The 19,842-nt window shown below is 39.5% G+C and overlaps 1 protein-coding gene across 3 annotated transcripts in view; it reads left to right on the forward strand.

Moving 5' to 3' along the window:
• LOC143856809 (diacylglycerol kinase 4-like) overlaps window positions 1–19,842 on the forward strand; it is a 54,048-nt gene that overhangs the window by 19,424 nt on the left and 14,782 nt on the right. For all 3 annotated transcript variants that reach the window (XR_013238370.1, XM_077367092.1, XM_077367091.1), the window contains exons 6-8: window positions 2,905–2,980; window positions 9,843–9,925; window positions 16,421–16,491. Coding sequence is in view for 2 of the 3 variants with exons in the window: in XM_077367092.1 (XP_077223207.1) it covers window positions 2,905–2,980; window positions 9,843–9,925; window positions 16,421–16,491 (230 nt within the window). In the remaining variant the exon portion in view is untranslated. The remainder of the gene's footprint in view (window positions 1–2,904; window positions 2,981–9,842; window positions 9,926–16,420; window positions 16,492–19,842) is intronic.

Here is a 19,842-nt window from a genome sequence, read left to right on the forward strand (position 1 = left end):
ACACCCACAACCATCTTCGATTTGCCTTCCCAAATTCACCCCCTGCCCAGACTACATACCTGCAAGACAAGAGAAAAAGAGAAGAAAGTAAATGAAAACAGTAAAGTAAATATATAGTGATTCGGTCATGGAAAAAGGGGGGGGATTAAAAATGGCATAGCCATGTTCTGATAGTTGCACCCCCTAGTTTTTCTAAAAGAAATTGCTACAGCACAGCCATGTTTTTAATAAACTACACAGCCATATTTTTATACTAGCACCACCTTGTTTTCTAAAGGAAATTGCTACAGCGCAGCCATGTTTTAATAAGTTACACAGCCACGTTTTTAATAGTTGCACTGCCTTAATTTCTTAGGGAAGTTGATAACAGGGGAATGCATTTGATATTTTTGGACAGCCCCTGTAGTCATGCAAATCTTGTATTTTACACTATAGGGAGGTGGCTTGGTTCTCTCTCTCTCTCTCTCTCTATATATATATATATATATATATATATATATATATATAAGGAGGGGGCGGGGATTCTTCCACGCCCAAACCCTCGTAGATAAAACCTACAAAATAGAGAAGGAAAGAAAGTATAAAATATTAGAAATAAGAAAATAATTTCCAAAGTAATGCATTAACACCATGGATATGTATATCTTACAGGGCATCTTTCTGTGTGACTCGTAGAGACCTAGCTTTGTCCTTACACTCAGAAAACAAGGCAAGTGATAATAATTCGATTTGGTAGTGGTAATAAGAGTGTTGTAAGTTCTTAATCATTATGCCGATTGAAAAGATGAAATTATTATGCTATTCTCAAGTAAATGATAAAATTAATGACTTGCCGTTTGTTCAAGATAACTCATGCCTGATGATTGTTCCAATTATATTCCAAGTGAACTGTTCATGTGTGTTAGTATTTAAGTGATCGTTAGGCTAAGAAGCCACCGTTAGGCCAAAAGCCACCGCCAGGCTAAAAAGCCACCGCCAGGCTAAAAAGCCACCGATAGGCCAAGGGCCACCGTAAAATGAGAAAGAAAGAAAATGGGGATTTGCCGTATGACATTGCTAACAAATTAGATGAATCTCCTTCAGAAAGTTCATATATCAGCATGCTAGTATGCGACAGAAAAAGGCTCAGAAATGGGTGAGATACTAACCATTGAAATAAGAGAAAAACTTTTAGTGTTTGCGCCTCTTTGATTCGACTACAATTGCGTTCCCAAAGCATGGTTGCACCTGCATGATGGTGACACTTAAAGTACTTTGTTGAAGCTTTTCAGAAAGCAATAAGAAATATGGGATGGCATTGTCAGCCAATAAGATGAAGTTGTTCAAGAAGAGTTCAAATTCATGGGACAAATTTTTTGAAATGGATAGATCCAAATCCACAATCATTTCATTGAATTTGACAGCCGACTCTTAGAGTGAATCATGAAGTATTCTATGGTGCAAAGAATTTTAGGGTGCCTATTCTCTTTCAGATTACTACTGAGATCTTGTCTGCTCTACTCAGGATGAATGCAAAAAGATCATGGACGAATGAGCGTACAGGTCAGTAAAATGTAGAATAACATAGGTGGACGGACTTCCTATCCTCTCCTTGTCAAACATTAACAAATGGAAGGTAATTGAGATAAATGAGTTACGATAGGAAGCTATTCTAAAGCAATTACACAATAAGACTGAATAAGTGGTGTAGTTCTCATATGATTCACAGACTTGATATCTGACCATTAAAAGTGAGTTTCTGTGGCACTTGAAGCATTTTAGAATTTCATGTACATGTAATAATTCAGTACATCTTTCTCAAAATCAATTTTAAGACTGAAAGATGTGCCGTAAAAAGGCTAATGAAAGATCTGGCTGGAAATCAAATCATTGTGAGATGGCACACTTTTTTCTCTATCTATAATTTCAACTTTGAACACATCAAAGGAGAATGAAAGTCCTTGCTAGACTTCCTCAGTAGGGAGTTTCTTCAGTGATACATAAGCATACTGAACACATCGGTGCTGGTGGCCAAGTTCTCTTCAATTGCATCCAAAGGTGGTTCATGAACCATTTGGAAGGATCAGCAATGTGTATCCGAGGAGGATGATTTCCATTTTTGTCTTTTTGACCTATTTCGGTCGAAATTTCGATTGAAATAATAAGGTGGAACGAATCCATTGAGATTTCGTTTCGGTGGGGATAGAAACAAAATATTTCAGTTGCTTCGTGTCGGTTTTGGTGGAAATTCAAAACCATGTCCTATGTGCCTCAATGTCTCGGCACTATCCTCAGGCCTCTGTTTTGCTGGAAATTCAGGCAGTGGATTCTGGCATGGGCCCACATTGGAAGGGACTATTCAATGTGATCATAGTCCTTATGAGTCAACTTTAATTGCAACACCAACCAACCAGGGATTCTGCTGCATCATTTTATTTATAAGTTGTTGCACATCAAAGATTTAACACCTTGTAAAACTATGGATTCCTTGTTGGCGTAAGTTTCTCATTTTATTTGTTGGTCGTTGGCACATCAAAGATTTAACGCCTTGTAAAACTATGGATTCCTTGTTGGAATAAGTTTCTTATATGCTAGCATCTCTTTCATTTTTCTTCTCTCATTATGTTTAGTTGAAGCCTTTGCAGTCCTGTCAATTTTTGGTGGTATTATACATTTATGTAAATGATATGCACACAACCATGTTTTGATAATAGGCACTAACTCTCCTTGTCCTATAAGCTTCAATTATCTTTTACAATTCTCAAACTGCACTAACATCTTTTTAGAAATTGTAAACAGTAAAAGATGGTTAAGCATATAGGACAAGTTGATTCCGTGCCTATTATCGAAACATGGTTGTGCTTATATCATTTGCCTTTATTTAACGTTTTCTGAGTGTAATCAGTAATTCTGGACTTCATGCAGGATAGAGATATTGAAGGGGACTTGCCTGACAAAGTTTCTTGCTTTGAAGGCGTGTTTTATAATTATTATAGCATTGGTATGCAGCTTGAATTTTGTAATATTCTGTTTATATTGTTTTCATTGGCACATTTCTGTTGTTTTTACTTCATTAATTCTTTTGCAATTGAAGTTTTTAAATGATTTCCTCTCTATTTTCCCTATGTGAAAATAAAGAACTATTGTATGTATAGACTTATGAGAGTTTTGTTTCAACCCATGACATGCACAATCTTGGATATAATTTTAAAATTAGACAATAGATCTCTGAACCTTATTCCTTGGATGTCCTAATTAATCGCCAAGGAGACATGCTTTGGAGGTCTTATTTCTGAAGACAGCCAGTATATGGCTGAGTTTATTCCATTTAATTTTTGTTCGTATAAGTATCTAACTTGATGTCCTCATAGGAAAAAGGACGAATAAAGTTTTAACATTGTAATATGTACAGATAATTACGTGATAATCTGATCATTAGATGACTGTCACTGAGCTTGCGACTGTAAGTATGATTTCTAATTGAGGTTCTAAGAATATTTTAGAACGCGGTGTCTTGAAAAATATCTTATCGTATCTAAGGGACTTGAATAACTGAAACAACTAGTCTAACCAAAGCTAGCAACTAAAATGCTCTTTTGAGAATATAATATGTGGAAACACAACAAATGAATTTCTTATCCTTCGTTAGAAGACTTAGAGAGGAGAAAAGTTAGTGAGTTAGAGAGGAGAAAAGTTAGTGAGTTAGGGAAGACTCCCCCTCACTTATCTATTTATATAAGGTTAGAAAAGTACAATGACAACTATGCCCTTAGGCAAATACACTATATCCAACACTCCCCCTTAAGCTGGAATGTAGATATTATACATTCCCAGCTTGCTACAAATATCATTTAACTTCAACTTAGGCAAGGATTTGGTAAAAATATTTGCTAACTAGTCCACAGATCGAGTGAAGGGAACATGTATCTCGCCCCTATGGATTTCTGGCGAATAAAATGGCAATCAACCTCTATATGCTTGGTTCTCTCATGAAAGACAGAATTAGTGGCTATGTGAATCGCAGCCTTATTATCAGAATAAAGTTGAGCTGGAGAGGAAGAATAAAAACCAATCTCTGACATGAGGGAACGTAACCAAATAAGCTCCCCACTCGTATGGAACATAGCTCGGTACTCTGCCTCGGCGCTGGACTTCGAAACTACCTCTTGTTTCTTACTTTTTCACGACACTAGATCGCCCCCAACAAAAGTGCAGTAACCCATGGTGGATCTCCTATCTGCTAGAGATCTTGCCCAATCTGCATCACAAAATCCTCCCACCCTAACATGCCCATGTTTCTTGAACAACAAGCTTTTCCCTGGTATCCCTTTTAAATAACGGAGAATCTGAACCACTGCTGCCCAATGAGAGGTACATGGAGCACTTATAAACTGGCTAGCTACCCCAACGGCATAGGAGATATCTGGGCGAGTAACAGTGAGATAAATAAGTTTTCCAACCAGACGACGGTACCTGCCAGGGTCATCCATTAAGTCTCCCTCTTTCGAAAGCAACTCGGTGTTTGGATCCATGGGAACACCAGCCAGCTTCGCCCCCACAAATCCAGTCTCCTCTAACAGATCTTGCACATATTCTCGCTGAGAAAGGGAGTGACTGCTGCCAGAATAAGCTACATCAATCCCTAGAAAATACCGTAGGCAACCAAGGTCCTTAGTGGATAATTCTGCATGCAGGAAGGTTTTCAGTCTCTGTATGCCAACTGTATCACTCCCTGTAATAATAATATCCATATAGACTATAAGGAGAACGTGACCAGCATCAGAGTGACGATTAAAGACAGAATGATCAACCTCACATTGCCTCATGCCAAATTGCATGACCAAGGTTTTAAATTTCGACCGAAATCCGAAATTTCAGGTTTCGGTCGAGAACGAAATCGAAATTGGTTAAATTTGAAACGTAACAAAATTTTGATCGAAATTTCGGGCCGAAATTTAAGGGATATCTCCAAAAAATCCTTTTTTTATTTATTATTTAATATTATCTTGAAATTTTAGTCAAAATTACCGAAATTTTCTACGGGATAAAAAATTACCTAAACAGATGTCGATTGATTTCAAACGAAATTTCCAAATTTTGGCTGAAATTTTGATTTTCGGTGAGGACCGAAACGCATTCCGAAACCCAAATTTAAAACCTTGCGCATGACAGCATCACTGAATCGCCCAAACCATGCTCTAGGAGATTGTTTGAGCCCATACAAAGACTTGCGTGGTCTGCAAACTGAGGATGACACCTCCCCCTGAGCAACATATCCGGGAGGTTGCTCCATGTAAACCTCCCCAGTCAAGTCACCATGAAGGAAGACATTCTTTACATCAAGCTGATAGAGGGGCCAACCGCGGTTGACAACAAGAGAGAGAAAGATCCTGACAGAAGGAATTTTGGCAACGGGGGAGAAAGTCTCCATATAATCAATGCCGAAGGTCTGTGTATAACCTTTAGCGACAAGCTGCGGCCTAAGGCGCTCAACTGTACCGTCTGGTAAATGCTTGATGGTAAACACCCATTTGCAGCCAATGGGCTGGGCCCCAGAAGGAGGTGGAACTAAATCCCAAGTATGATTGGAGCGAAGAGCAGCCATCTCAGCCTCCATAGCAGTTCGCCAGCTCGGATGAGCAAGGGCATCGGGAACCGAACTGGGTAAAGAAATAGAAGACAAAGAAGAAACAAAACCACGAAACATAGGAGTGAGATGATCATAGGAAACGACAGAAGAAATAGGGTGAGTGGTCGTACGAGACCGGATACGTGATGCAATCGGTGAATCCACTGGCCTACCAGAACGTGGTAAAAGAGGTATTTGAGAGGAGGAGGGAGGGTCGGCGCGGGCGGTTGTGGATGAACATCGCGTCGTTGATATGTCCGTGTAATGGGAGTAGGAGGACAAAGAGGAGGAGGCAAAGAAGGAGACTCAATAGGAGCAGGAGCGACTGGAATAGGAGAAGGATGAGGCAAGGAAGAGACTCAACAAGAGCAGGAATAATAGGAGGAAGGAGAGGAAGGGGAGGAGGAGGATCATGAAGAAGAGGGTCATTCGCAGCAGGAACCGAAAAGAAGGAAGCCGACTCAAAGAAGGTGACATCGGCCGAGGTGAATAGCCTGCGCAGCCGACTGGGTAAGAGAGTAGCCCAGAAAGACACACCTTTCCGCCCGAGGATCAAGCTTATCCGGGCTGGGAGAGAGGTTGTGGACAAAACAGACACAACCAAAAACCTGGGGGATATGGAGAATTGAGAACAGAGAGGAGCCATCCAGCATAGAGGATGGAAGGCCATTGGCAAGGGAACCGCATCACTCCAATAGGACTTAGGAACGTGCATCTGAAAGAGGAGAGAGCGGGTAATGTCAAGAAAATAACGGAGCTTCCTCTCAGCTACACCATTTTGCTGGGAGGTGTAGGCACATGAGGACTAATGAATGATGTCGTGGGAGGAGAAAAAGGTGCTAAACTCGGTAGAAAAGTACTCACGTGCATTATCAGTTCTTAAAGATTTAAGGGTGCAGTTATATTGAGTAGTGATCTTAGCATAAAAGGCGCGAAATGCATGAAAACTTGAGAGCGGCCTTTTAATAAATATAACCAAGTCACATGAGAGTAATCTTCCACAAATATGACAAAATATCTGTATCCAAAAAGAGACATAGTCGTCAAGGGACCCCCCCACCCATCAAAATGTATTAAAGCAAAATGGCACGAGACTCGACTAATATTGAGGAATGATAGATGCAAGGGCCCTCTTTATGCAAGGGCTAAAGAAGGGCCCTTGAATAGATCCACGTAATTTTTAGGACCCTAGGGGGAAAGACACGATGATATTTCCCAAGTTGAAAAGATTCACAATAAAAAGACTGAAGAGGAGATGACACAGGAGGTGTCTGCCGAAGCTTCTGGAGAGAGGGGTGGCCAAGACGACATTGCCACAAGTATGAGTCGACGGAGCTGTGTAAAGAAGCACAGGGCGAAGCACCATCGAGGTGATAGAGTCCATCCACCTCACGACCCGAGCCAATCGTCCTCCCAGTCGTGAGATCCTGAAAAACACAGAAAAAATATGAGACAGAGCAGTTAAGATTCTTAGTAATTTGACTAACAAAAATTAGGTTGAAAGGAGACTTAGGGACATAGAGGACAGAAGATAAGGTAAACCAGAGTGTGGAGACAGAGTACTAATACTAGTGATGGGTTGAGAGGTCCCATCAGCTAAAGTGACAGAGTGAGAAGCAGAAGGAAATGGGCAAAAAGAACTAAGGTAAGATGCATTGCCAGTCAGATGGTTCGAGGACCCTGAATCAATAATCTAGGAGCCTGAGCTAGTAAGGAGAGAGGCCGGTGAACTACCTGGCTAGGAAAAACATGCACTAGGCGGGTCGCTGCTAAGACGGAGACGCTGCAACTCGTTGTAGTCTGCCCTGAAAATAGTAAAAGTATCACTCAAAGGGGCGGAAGGAGCGCTGCCAAGAATGGATGGTGTTGTCGAGGCATCAAGAGGATCAGTAGCAGTAAGGTGGGCCGCGCGAGGGAGTCCGAGCTCCGGTTGAAGAGTATAACAAATATCAACATGATGGCCCTCTCGCCGATAGTGAGTACAATAGGAACGGACGCGGCCACCAGCTCCGTGACTACCACCAAAATCACGGTTGCTGCCAAAGTCACGGCCGGTACCACCACGGCCCCTGCTACGACCGGCCGAACTACCACCGTGGCCAGAATGAAAGCCGTCGTCATAGGCGGCAAGGACGGAGCCCTCGGCCGGAAGAATAGTAGGAGAGGCACCCGAGTAACACTGCTCAGCACGTGAATAAATCTCTGTAAGGGAAGCGAACCGGAGCCGAGGAGCTGCTGACAAAACGGTAAAAATCCGACCTCAGGGACTCTAGAAATTGAACAGCATGAAATTGATCACGCTGCCTAGTAAGAATAGTCAGATCAGTGGTCAGGGGCATGTAGGTGTCGAGTTGCTGCGGAGTGAGGTAAAGCGGCTGTAGTGATCAGATAGAGAGGCATCACCACGCTGAAGACGTATCCACTCAGAATATGTGGGGCAGAGACGAGTGAGGTTATCAACTCCAGAATAAACGAGAGAAGCATGATCCCAGATGGCCTTGGAGGTCCACAAGGTCATCATCGTTCTGTACACCTGGGGAGTCATACTCTGCCATAGAAGAGTGCGGATGAGGGCATCATCCTGCCGCCACCTATCATAGGAGGGATCCGAGGGAGGAGGGGGATCCCGCTCAATGAGAGATACTTTACCTTGAGCGAGGAGGTAGGTCTCAACAGCTAGACTCCAACTCAGGTAGTTGGAGCCGTCAGGTCGCTCTGATGTCATCTGTGGGAAAGAGTGCTCCACAAACAGAGAGTAGGATGAAGGTGTATAACTCGAAGCCGGCGCTGGAGCAGAGAGGGTGTCAGCAAGAGAAGGGCTGACCGGAGGAGGATCCGTAACACCTGGGGGATCCATGACATAGAGCAGAAGAATGACAAGAGATATGAGAGGCTCTCAAGCACACCGGCAAACCAAGTGAAGGAGAACCAAGATAGAGAAAAAACAAGAGGGAAAGTAAGTCAGATCTGGGATCCCGAGAAGAGAGCGCGGCTCTGATACAGAGAAAGAAGATGGGGGCGAGAAAGACGAGCAATAGAGAAACAAGGAGAGACAATGAATAGAATCGGAGCTACGAAGAAGTCGAGAATAACTTCAAAGGATTTTAGACCATGAGGAAGATAAAGGAAGGGGCTAAGGGTTTTGAAGAAGGAGGAGATGATGGAGGCTCAAAGAGCTATTGGGGGTGGAGGGGGTGAAAGACGAAGGGCGGGGAGGGGGTTTGGGTGGAGTACGGAGGCGTGGCGGGGGGGGGAAGGGGCGGGGGTTCCTGGGTGGGAGGGAGAAGGGGCGGGGGCTTCTTGTTTAGGCGAGGGAAGGAGGGGAGGTCGGCTCTGGTGGTGGTGGTAGAGGGGGGGTTAGGGTTAGGTTAGGGAAGAAGATGATAGTGGTGGTTTGGGTTGAGATTAGGGTTAGGGGTTTAGATGGTGAAGAAGAAGAAGATGAGGGAAAACAACGGTGGTCCCTAGGGCTCTAATACAATGTTAGAAGAATTAGAGAGGAGAAAAGTTAGTGAATTAGGGAAGACTTCCCCTCACTTATGTATTTATATAAAGGGAAGAAAAGTCCAATGACAACTATGCCCTTAGGCAAATACACTATATCCAACATCCTTGAAAGGGTAACGACAAAATATACTTAACAATTCTTTTCACCGAATGATATTCAACTTTTTCTTGCTCCAATATTGTTAGTGATCTGCTCATATAATTGACTATGCTTTATTTTACTACGTGGTATTTGTCAACACCAAAATGTCTCCCTTTTACATTTTCATACTTACATTTCAACCATTTGTTGCAAATACATCCCAATTGAAGTTTATGATATGATGTTTTGGTAGTCCGACTCCCTGGATTGCCTAGTTTCATTGAAATTGGAGGAAGAACATTTGAGGTTCTCCTACAGATACATGACTTGGCTATTGAGAATGACTTCAATATTATTGACTTTCCCAAATTCAGTATTTAGGGACTTGGGTTGATATCTAGCTCTAATTCTTCATGTGATTTCAGGCCTGCCATTATTTAGTGTTTGTTTTCATTGTATTGGGATGCCTGTGTTTGTCTGTCCATTGATTGATGCTTTTTCTGAGCAATCTAAAATCGAGGAGCTTGGAGCAACCATTTGTATAGCCACATTTTTCTGCTGCTCTCTCTTTTTTCTTATGAGCTTAGTTTGTCCCTTTAGATGTTTTTGTGCAGATTCTTAGTTCTTCTGAATTAAAAAATACAGGAATGGATGCCCAGGTTGCTTATGGGTTCCACCATTTACGCGATGAAAAACCATACCTTGCGCACGGTCCGATTGCAAATAAGGTATGATTAAATGATCTTTTCCTTGTTAAACTATATTGATCTAACTGTAGTGCAGATCATAGCATTCCCTACATTTTAGTAACTTTTTTTGAAATATGTATGCAGTTTATTACATGAGAAATTCTAGATTCACAGGCGCCCTTGCAAAATAAGGGGCAAAGGGCTATTGGCCAAAAACCATTAAAGACAGTTATGATTGCAATTTTCTGTGCCATTTTTAATGATATTTGACCAATGGGGGCGCCCTTTGCCCCTTATTTTGTAAGGGCGCCTGTCAATATAGCATTCCTCTTATTACATTATTATGCACTTGATCATTCATTTTTTGAACTTGGAATGAAATATGTTGTCATAGGTGACTCCGCTAGAACAATCATACCTTCAGACATTCTGGTATGCAGTTTCTTAGTCTAGATGGGTCATCACCATCATTTTTAACACAATCAAGGTCTAAACCTTATTAAAAAAAAAAACTAGGTGTAAACCTCAAAATAGGTCTCGAGGTAGTCTCGAAAGTAATTCCTGTGCTTCAAACAGTATACCTGAGATGCTATTTGCTCTCGAAAGTAATTCCTGTGCTTCAAACAGTAAACCTGAGATGCTATTTGCTCGACATGTGTGCTGCTGTCAATTGAGATATACAGAGGTGCATGCTTCCACCTCAATTCATGCTCTAATTTTAGGCATCTGACAGAACAGTTCCAAGGTAACCATTCAAAAAAAAAAAAAAAACAAAAAAAAAAACAAAAAACAAACAAACAGTTCCAAGGTGACATATTTCTGAACTTGTTTTGAAACACACATCCCTTTCTTTATTTTCCCCATAGTGGTTGGGTAATGTCAGTTTTGATGTGAGACTTAAGCTTGGGTTATAACAAAGTTTTAGATTGAGAAACAAGAACGGGTAGGGTCTCAATTTTCCTATGATTTTGTCCAGTATGTCTTAAACATTTCGAAAGAATTCATGTCTTTGACTTGGTAGCCTTGCTAAAGTTGATGTGGTCTGTTTGGATGCTTTGAGCATCACTACTTTTGATGCTTTGTGTAAGGAAGATTCTTCTATTTCAGTCTTATTGTTGAACCAAAAATTTTACCAAAATAAAAGGAAATAAAAATCCTATATTTAAGGAATATTTGTAAACTCAAATTGTCTTCTCTCAATGCTAGGAAGTCAACTCCAAAAAATGGTCTCGAATATATCTTCACGGACTAAGAGATTTAGGAGAACCTAAAGAGACCCATTTGTGTTACGAAAACAAATGTCTATAAGAATTAAATAGATTTCATTTGAGGTAAAAAGACTTTAAGAGGTTTAATTTTTGAAAGAATTTGTCCGAGTCCTAAGCAAAGTTTAAAAAATCTCTATAATCTTTGTTTACTATGGTTACACAATTTAATTTTTAAAAGAATTTATCAGTCTAAGCAAAGTTTAAAAAAAAGCTTCATATTCTTAGTTTACTATGGTCATACACTTCATTACAAGATCAAATGCACGTATAAAAAATTAAAGAAATAAATTAAACAAATTAAGAAATAAATCCCAAAAATTTCCATGCAAGTCTTCCTATATCTCAGGAGGTAAGTAAAAGAAAAGAGAGTAAACTACTTAAGTGAAAAGGAAGGTGTTTCGAAACCCACGAACTCAATTCAAGGAAGTGGTAAAAAAGAAAAGTTAAAATACTTTGATAAAAAAGAAAGTGATTGGATACCCCTGACCAGAGAAAGGCTTTTCTAAATTGAAGGAAGTGGTAAAAAAAGGAAAAGAAAGTAAAAACCTTGCGGAAAAAAGACAAAAGTGATGGGAAACCCACGACAAAGTATAGGTACAGAGAAAAAAGAAGGGAAATGGTGGTAATTTCCTAACCACCCTACAACACTTCTTTAAATAGGAATAATATCCAAAGAGTAAGACTGTAAGAGGGATCTTTCACGATTCAAAAAGAAAAAGTAAGGGAGATCAAATCCTTTTTTGAGATCTGGGCTTTTTGGAGAAGAGTACACTTGTCTCAAAAGAAGGAAAAAGAAGAAACAGTCTTCTTAACTAGAAGGAGGTCATCTCTTGAAGGAACCCCGGCTCTCAACCCACGCACACGAGAGAGAGAGAGAGAGAGAGAGAGAGAGAGAGAGAGAGAGAGGTCTACAACGACGATGGATATCGGTAGAAGAGAAAGGTGATCACCCTCAAAGAAAGTTAAAAAAACTTTACCCAAACTCATCAACCATCATATTAAAACCCCTATAAAATTGATGATTATGAAGCTAATTGATTTGTAGGTTACTACAACAACAAAAGTCTTCCTCTAGGAAGAATTCCAAAAAAGAGTTTCTTTCCACAAGGACTCTTAAATGAGACAAGTTCTCAAAAAATCCCTTATAGGAATTAGCATTCTCTAAGACTCAAAAGAGTTCCTTTCCCAATACGACTCTTTTTTAAGGGGTTCCCAAATAGGACTAGTAGACAATGTTTATAACAACTCAAAGGAACTCTTTTACGACAGATGAGCCAAATTTATAAACCTCATCTACGACTAAATGGAGTTCTGCTCCTTGAAGGACTCTTTTACAAAAGAGTCAAATTGCAAACATTATCTATGATTCATCAGAGTTAATATTCTAAGAGGACTCTTTTATAAAAGAACAATTAAAGCTGTTAAGAATCTCTATGACTCAAAGGAGTTCCTCTCTTGAGAGGATTATGTTACAATAGAAGATTCTATTTGTTAACATCCTCTAAATTCAAGAAAATTCCAAAGAATTTCACTCATAGAAGGACTGATGAGAGAATTATCTATGATCCCGCTCTGTAGACTCTAAAAAGAAGCATTAGGCTAAAAATTTAATTTAAATTTTGCTTCTGCTTCATAATTTGTTTTAGTTAGGGAATTCATTTTTGAATAAATAGTGGTATTTTCTCTCTCTCTCTCTCTCTCTCTCTTTTAAGAAATGTAATTACTGGCCATTAAAGTTGGTAGTGTAAGCCCCTACCATTTTAATAAAACCTCTCCTTGAAAGAGGAAAATTTGATCTGAAGGTTTCTGTGTAAATTTTTTCTTTTGAAAGATTTTTTTTCTTTTCAAAAAGATTTTCTGTGTAAATTTCTCATGCATAAAAAATTTGTTGGGAACAAATTTGTGGTATGCTATGTGGGACACACTTTTTTTTTTTTTTCTGAAAATATATGTGGGACACACTTCTTCTCTCATCTTGAAGTAAAAAACTTTTCCTGATTTGAATGGCACCTGCACACACTCCGTTTGTAAATCCTAATATCAGCAAGGCAAACTCTCACTATCTCCAAATGACATCGGATATCCATCCGTCTTGGCATTTGGTGGCTGGGAATTTGCGATGATGGAAACTCCAAAATTTCATAATATCTCTTGTGCGGTCAATTGGAAGTCAGCCATCCAACGTGCAACACTGAAACTGGTGTGGGACCGATCGCATGATCCAAATGGCACCAAATTTTTGTTCGTCCAACATTCACAAAATCGGTGATGGGGCTGCTAGCTTTGATCCCCAAATTCAGACATGGACACAAAAAAGGGAGCGTCGATACGACTCGACATTTTCCAAAATGTAGGACATGGATATGAGCATCCCATGCCACGAGATAAGGCACTAGAGATCTATACACTATGATTTGCGGACACAGACACGAGGTGTTGGACACGGCATACCCCCAAAATTTAGAAATGGAGACACGGCTAAAGTAGAAAGTATAAATAATCATGATTTGTGGACTCGGATTCATGTGTTGAGTTTCAACACAGATACGGGTTGCCTGACATGGCAACATCTAAAAATCTAGAGATGGTGACACGTACATACATATAAAATTGTTGATTACTATCATTATTTGTAACAATATAGATATGGTATTCATTTAATAAACTAATAAATCTTAGAATTACTCAACTATAATCTAAAACAAACATGGGATAATCAAATAACAATGCATTCATCAATTTAATCTAGTTCTCTTCCATCTCCAATATACAATGAGAAAGGGAGACCAATATGATACAATGAATATAGTATTGGAATAAGAGTTTGATTAGGGTTTTAGGTTTAGGGGAGGGGATATAACAACAAATATTAGTTAAAGAAGAGCTAAAAGAAGAGTTAATAGTAAAAGAGGTAAACACAATATTCAATAATAAAATAGAATGTCACACTTGACATGATTCAAAAAATGTGTCCACACGTCCACATTAAGTCTAAGACTTCTAGCAGTACATTTAAAAGTGTCCAAAGGAGTGTCGACACGTGTGGATACATGTGCCATGTCGGACACGTTACGTCACGTGTGCAACAATAAGTTCAAAGTGTCGGATAAATCATAGTCTATACATGAAATATCATAAAAAATAACTTGATTTAACTTAGATGATGGTATTAATAATAGACTTAAAATAGCATTTGTAAGACTCACAGACTCAAAATTGTAATTGCAAATATAAGACTTACAAGAAAAAAAACATGATAGTTGATTCGAACGGAGAGGTATACATTTAAAATAAGACAATTATTTGACCAACAAAACCATTCATGAAGCATCTGGGTATTGTGTTCTGTTAGACACGTACTTTGGACCTCTAGAAGTATCTGAGATTCATAGGCTGCCAGTCAGATGTTGGAAAAATACTTATTTTTTATTTTTTTATTTTTTTATTTTTATGCCTCTTAACCTGTTACCTTTCTTCCCACTTCCCACCAACACATGGATTCAATGCCACCAACGTGTTTTTGCGCCTGAACAACACCACTAGGAGCCATAGTAGGCCATATCTGTTAATATGAATTATATCACATACATTTTTCTCCCCGTGCAGCAGTAGCATTTCTATAATTAAATATTTTTTTTATAAAAACGGAAACTAGGAAAAATCAGTTATTTTCCACCTAAATAACAGTAATTTGCATGTTATGAAATTTTGTGAATTTTTAATGTACAGTCAAGTTATCACGATGTTGGTTAGAAGCCCCCATATGTATTGTCATAGAAAATCTTTAAATAATATATCTTAGTTTATTGCCTTGTATTTTGGTTCATAATTCTCATCATCGATGTGCAAGAATTGAATTCTCCTTTCAAATTTATTTTTCTTCTGAAAATATATGTGAAATTGATTTATGGCAAAAGCTAGTGTTACCTAGACCTGGGGCAAGGATTCCAAGCGTGCCTTCAAGTGACTAGGAATTAGAGTAGGGGATGCTCTCTAATCAATAAATTAATAAAGTAAAATAAAATAATAAAAATAAATTAAAGCTTAGTAAATAGCAATTAGAGTTCCAATCAAACGCAATTTGTAAAATCTAAACTACAGTACCATTAAACTCGACTCAACTCAACTCAACTAAGCCTTTGTCCCAAACTAGTTGGGGTCGGCAAACTACAGCACCATTAAAAAAAAAAAAATCTAAACTACAGCTAACCAATATGGAAAACAATGAATATTATGCATGAACACTATGCAATGGCCATCAATTGTTCTTCAAATAAATTTAGAAAACCACACACAGACACATGATTGCTTCTTATGGCCTTGTTGCATGCAATATAATAACTGAGAATAACCCTACAACATGAGAGGTTTTCCTTTGAATGGTTTCTCAAGAGAGTGAAGGCAAGTGTGAGTGCAAGGAAGAAGTGAGAAATCTTCGATTAGCAAAAATATAAAAAGTGGAAAATCTACCTGACAAACAAACCAAAGAAGAAAACTTATAGATCATATGTATCAGTGTGTCTCACTTAAAAACATGCAGCAAAATTTTAAGTTTTGATGAATTAAATCTAAACATCTTATTTGATCCATCTTGGAGTTAATCATATTGGGGAGTGTCCCAAAACTCCCCAACCCCCACCCACAAATATTTAGCAAAGATGATTTCCAGTAAAGGTCTCCTGTTCTCTCCATCCCCCAATGTCATTTCCTTGGAGAGCCTTGTTCGTTAACCCCAAGTATTCAATTCCAATACTACCTTTTATTTTCGACCTGCACAGTCCCTTCCATTTTTTTATCCCTTCGATTTAACAAGGTAATTTTAGATGTTTTCCTTCCCCCATTCCCATTGACATGAAATTCACTATGCTCCTCTAGTCTATTAGGGCGAGTCTTGCACGTGTGGCATGACAATTCGAGAGAGGCATTGTGTACACCTTTAACTGAAAGTATCAATTGATAGCATGGACTTATTTCCTGCTTATAGACCTGAAACTGATAATGAGCTAATGTGGTTGGCAGTTCATTCATTGGATTTGATTAACCATCTTCTTATTTTTTCTTTAGCTTGGTATTATTCCTTTGGAAATGCATAAATAATACTTTTTTTTTTCTTTATAAGGATGACAGAGATATGTTTGTTGGTTGTTATAGACCCTTTTCATGTTAGTTGATCATACGAGTTCTTTATTTTGATATTCACTTCTAGTCATGCATTTACAAGTATGAATCTATAAGATTACGTCTGAGTCTACTACTCCTGTGACAGTTGATTTATTCCGGATATAGCTGTGCCCAAGGATGGTTCTTTACACCTTGCATGAGTGATCCAAGTTTAAGGTTAGCCATCTCCCCCACAACAAGCATTATGTATACTTTGTGCTCTAAAAATCTGTTTCTGCTCTATCTTTTTATTAAGTATCTTTGAAGGTTTTATTGAGTCTTGAATTTTACGTCTGTTGTTATTAGCTAAAATAAACATGTTTCAAATCCTCAATGAATTTAATTGCTAGAATAATTTCACCCTTGTAATTAGATAGTCCTTCTTATGCATATATTGCTCTCATATTTTGTTTTGGTCTTCTCATGATTTTTATCAGAATGTTCAATTCTTTCTTGCATATTTGTCCCTTGTCATTATCCTTGATCATTGATCACAGTTTTAGCTTTTTGATGTCTGGTGATAATAACCAACAGCCTGACATCCATAAAAATTCTTGGCAAGTGTCCGACTATAATAGGCAATATCCCGTCAACTACAATGAGGTATCTATAAATAATCATCAAACAGTATTCACCCATGAATTGATTCAATCAACAATCTCCAATACTTTTATTTCTAACTTCGCAAATAGAATATGTTAAAACTGTAAATGATTAAATGACTCCTTCTCCAATGGCTTAAGCTTTGGAGTAACTGGTTGTTTCACATGGTATCAGAACCATAGGTCTTGAGTTCAAACCTCCTTGATAGAAAAAATCCACATGCAATGGCCAAACCCAAAAGAGGGGCCACATGTGCCACGTGTAGGCCAACCCTAGAAAGTGGGGCCACATATGAGGGGAGTGTTAAACTGTAATTGATTAAATAACTCATTTTCTCGAGTTTTCCCTATCCTATGATCTGGTACACTTGAAATTTACAAGTTCTGAAGCAGATTTTTTATATAGATCTGTTTTCAATCTAATAGGTGTATGCAATTCATTTTCCATTACTGAGAACTGCTTCAGTTTTACTTTCTTGAGATAAATTTGGTTGAGCATGGTAGAGAAGCCCTGAGGAAGCTGCTTCCGCAGTTGGAGTCCTGGGTGCTAACAATTTCTACTCCCGATTCGATTTTTTTGTTGCTGGTGGAAGAATGGATAAAGGTCTCACCCATTGGCCTAAAAGGGGAAAGTGGCCTGGGGATTGCTCTTGTTTAAATTGTGATTATCATAATTTTAAATGGAGGAATCGGTGTCGGTGGTGTCATCATGAGAAAAAGAAAATCGCATCCCCGACTGTCTCGACTCCCGTCTTATTGCAGACACAAAAGACATTGGCTACGGGGTGACTTCGACAAGTGTTGAGGAAGGGACCCCGGTCTTAACTGTCTCGGGGAAGGAAGTGGAAAAGCGAATAGAGATCTTAAAAGCATGCCTGATTGGTAGGATAAGGGCGAATAACGGGACCTTCGACGAGCTCTGGTATTGGGCTAAAAGATTCTGGGACATCCCTTCCCTCACGAGACCCTGCGCCCTAGCAAAGGATGAAGTCCTTTTTATGTTCGAATCGGCGGATCTTACTGCCAGGACCCTGACCACGGGGGTTAAGGCCTGTGGGAACCAGCTCCTCTCTCTTACTGCTTGGCATCAGGAATTCATACAGGAAGCGGAAGCAATCTGGGTTAAATTTCACGGAATTTCGCTTCACGCATGGGCCATTGCTACTGTTGAAGCTTTTGGAAGCATCTTTGGACCGGTCTTGGAAGTAAAGATGGAACGAAATTATGATCACTGTATGAGTTATGCGTCGGCAAAAAGACTCACTACTAAATGGATGTTATCCCGGCCACTCGTTCATCTCCGGATTCTGGGTGACTGTTTCACCATTGGAATTGAAGCTCACAAATCCCAGTCTATAGAGGGTAATTTGTCCCAATCAAATTCGGATTCACATAGCATTGCTGCCCACTGGCTGGTAAGTTTAAACCCGATGAATCCGCCGATATCGGTTTTGTAGTTGGCTGGTTCTTCTTTGCGTTGAAATTTCTATCGTGTAAGCTCGCCGGTGGTTCCTGACGTGAGCCATGGTTCGATGACTTACCGGAAGAACCCTTGTAGGAAGACAGTTGATCCTTTGGGAGCCCACCATTTGAATTCAAATTTCAAACCTCAACATCAATAAAAAATGAAGGGTGTGATTCCCAAGGACTCCTTGGTGATGACATCAAATGGAAATCTTATAGTGACCATTGGAAAGACAAGGGCGATGGTCTACAAAAGGTGTCCTCATGTAAAACAAAAGGTTGTGTGGGGCAATATTGGACTGAAATGCATTTAATTCCTTGCCATGGGGTGCTTGGTGCGAGGCATTTAGTTATCATCGAAAGTGATAATGTGGAGTCGGCAGTTTCCTCAAAACTGATGTTTATCATGAATAGATCTTCTGGAATATAAAAGGCGTACCCGGAAGCTGAAGTAGGCACTTACAGACAAATGTCAGGTACTATAGAGATGTATCCGGTCCCATCGAATGTCTTACCATTTACGTGTTGAAAATCTTGTTTCACACGCTATGATTTGATTTGTGAGGCCCTGGTATTGGCCTTCCTGGGCGGTCTCTCCCTCGTTAAAAAGGAGTCTCTTGGGCTTACTCCGGAGTTCCATGAATTGTCTCGCTCCTAATCATAAAAGGAAACAACCTATGGATTTCTTGAAGCAGGTGGAGGACCTTCGAAAGATAAGGGCGATGGTCTACAACGAAGAGAAAGCCTCTAGGGAGTCTCCTACTCCCAGGGAGATTGTCAGGGGTATAATAAAAAGACAATAGAAGCAGTCCAAGGAGGACGCTCAACAGAATGCGGAGGATCTATTCCGTTTGACAGGAACATACAACGTTAAGGAGATTTGCGTGCCTCCGTACAAACTCTCTTTTTTCAAGGAAGCTCTGGCTAATGATAGAAGAGTGCGGCGTCTTCGTTGGGAAGCCGACAATGCGGTGGGAATTAGAAAGCTGGAAGAGCTGATTGCTGCAAAAAAGGTCTCGAAAGGTAAGGAATTGGACTCTGCGAATTCCATTGTCTTTCTGTCAAAAGAGGATGAGATTGGATTTGAGATCGATTTTCTTCTGAGGGAGTTAAGAAGTTGTTCTTGATTGGAGGGAAGATTAATGGGTATGTATAGATTTGGTTAAGGTTTTTTTGTTCAGAGCTTGTCTCTTTTTCTTTATTGCTGTGGGTTAGTCTTTTGGAATTAATCTTGGGGGGTATAAAGGAGTCTAGGAGAACTGGTATTAGTTTTGTTTTAAGGAGACTACCTTGGGGTGCTGATGCACTGGTAGATAGCAATCCTCTTTGGTGGAAATATGCATGAAAGTGGTTTGGCTCTGTCTTTTTTCAAGATCTCGGGATGAGATCGCAAAAGTCTTCTCAATGGTTTTTCTCCCAAAGTTCGTAGTCTACTGATGGAGATGGAAATGTGATTTTTTTT

Source organism: Tasmannia lanceolata, unplaced genomic scaffold (genome assembly GCF_043159265.1).
Source record: "Tasmannia lanceolata isolate RefF3 unplaced genomic scaffold, GAP_Taslan_0.1 ptg000023l, whole genome shotgun sequence".
Classification (NCBI taxonomy): domain Eukaryota; kingdom Viridiplantae; phylum Streptophyta; class Magnoliopsida; order Canellales; family Winteraceae; genus Tasmannia; species Tasmannia lanceolata.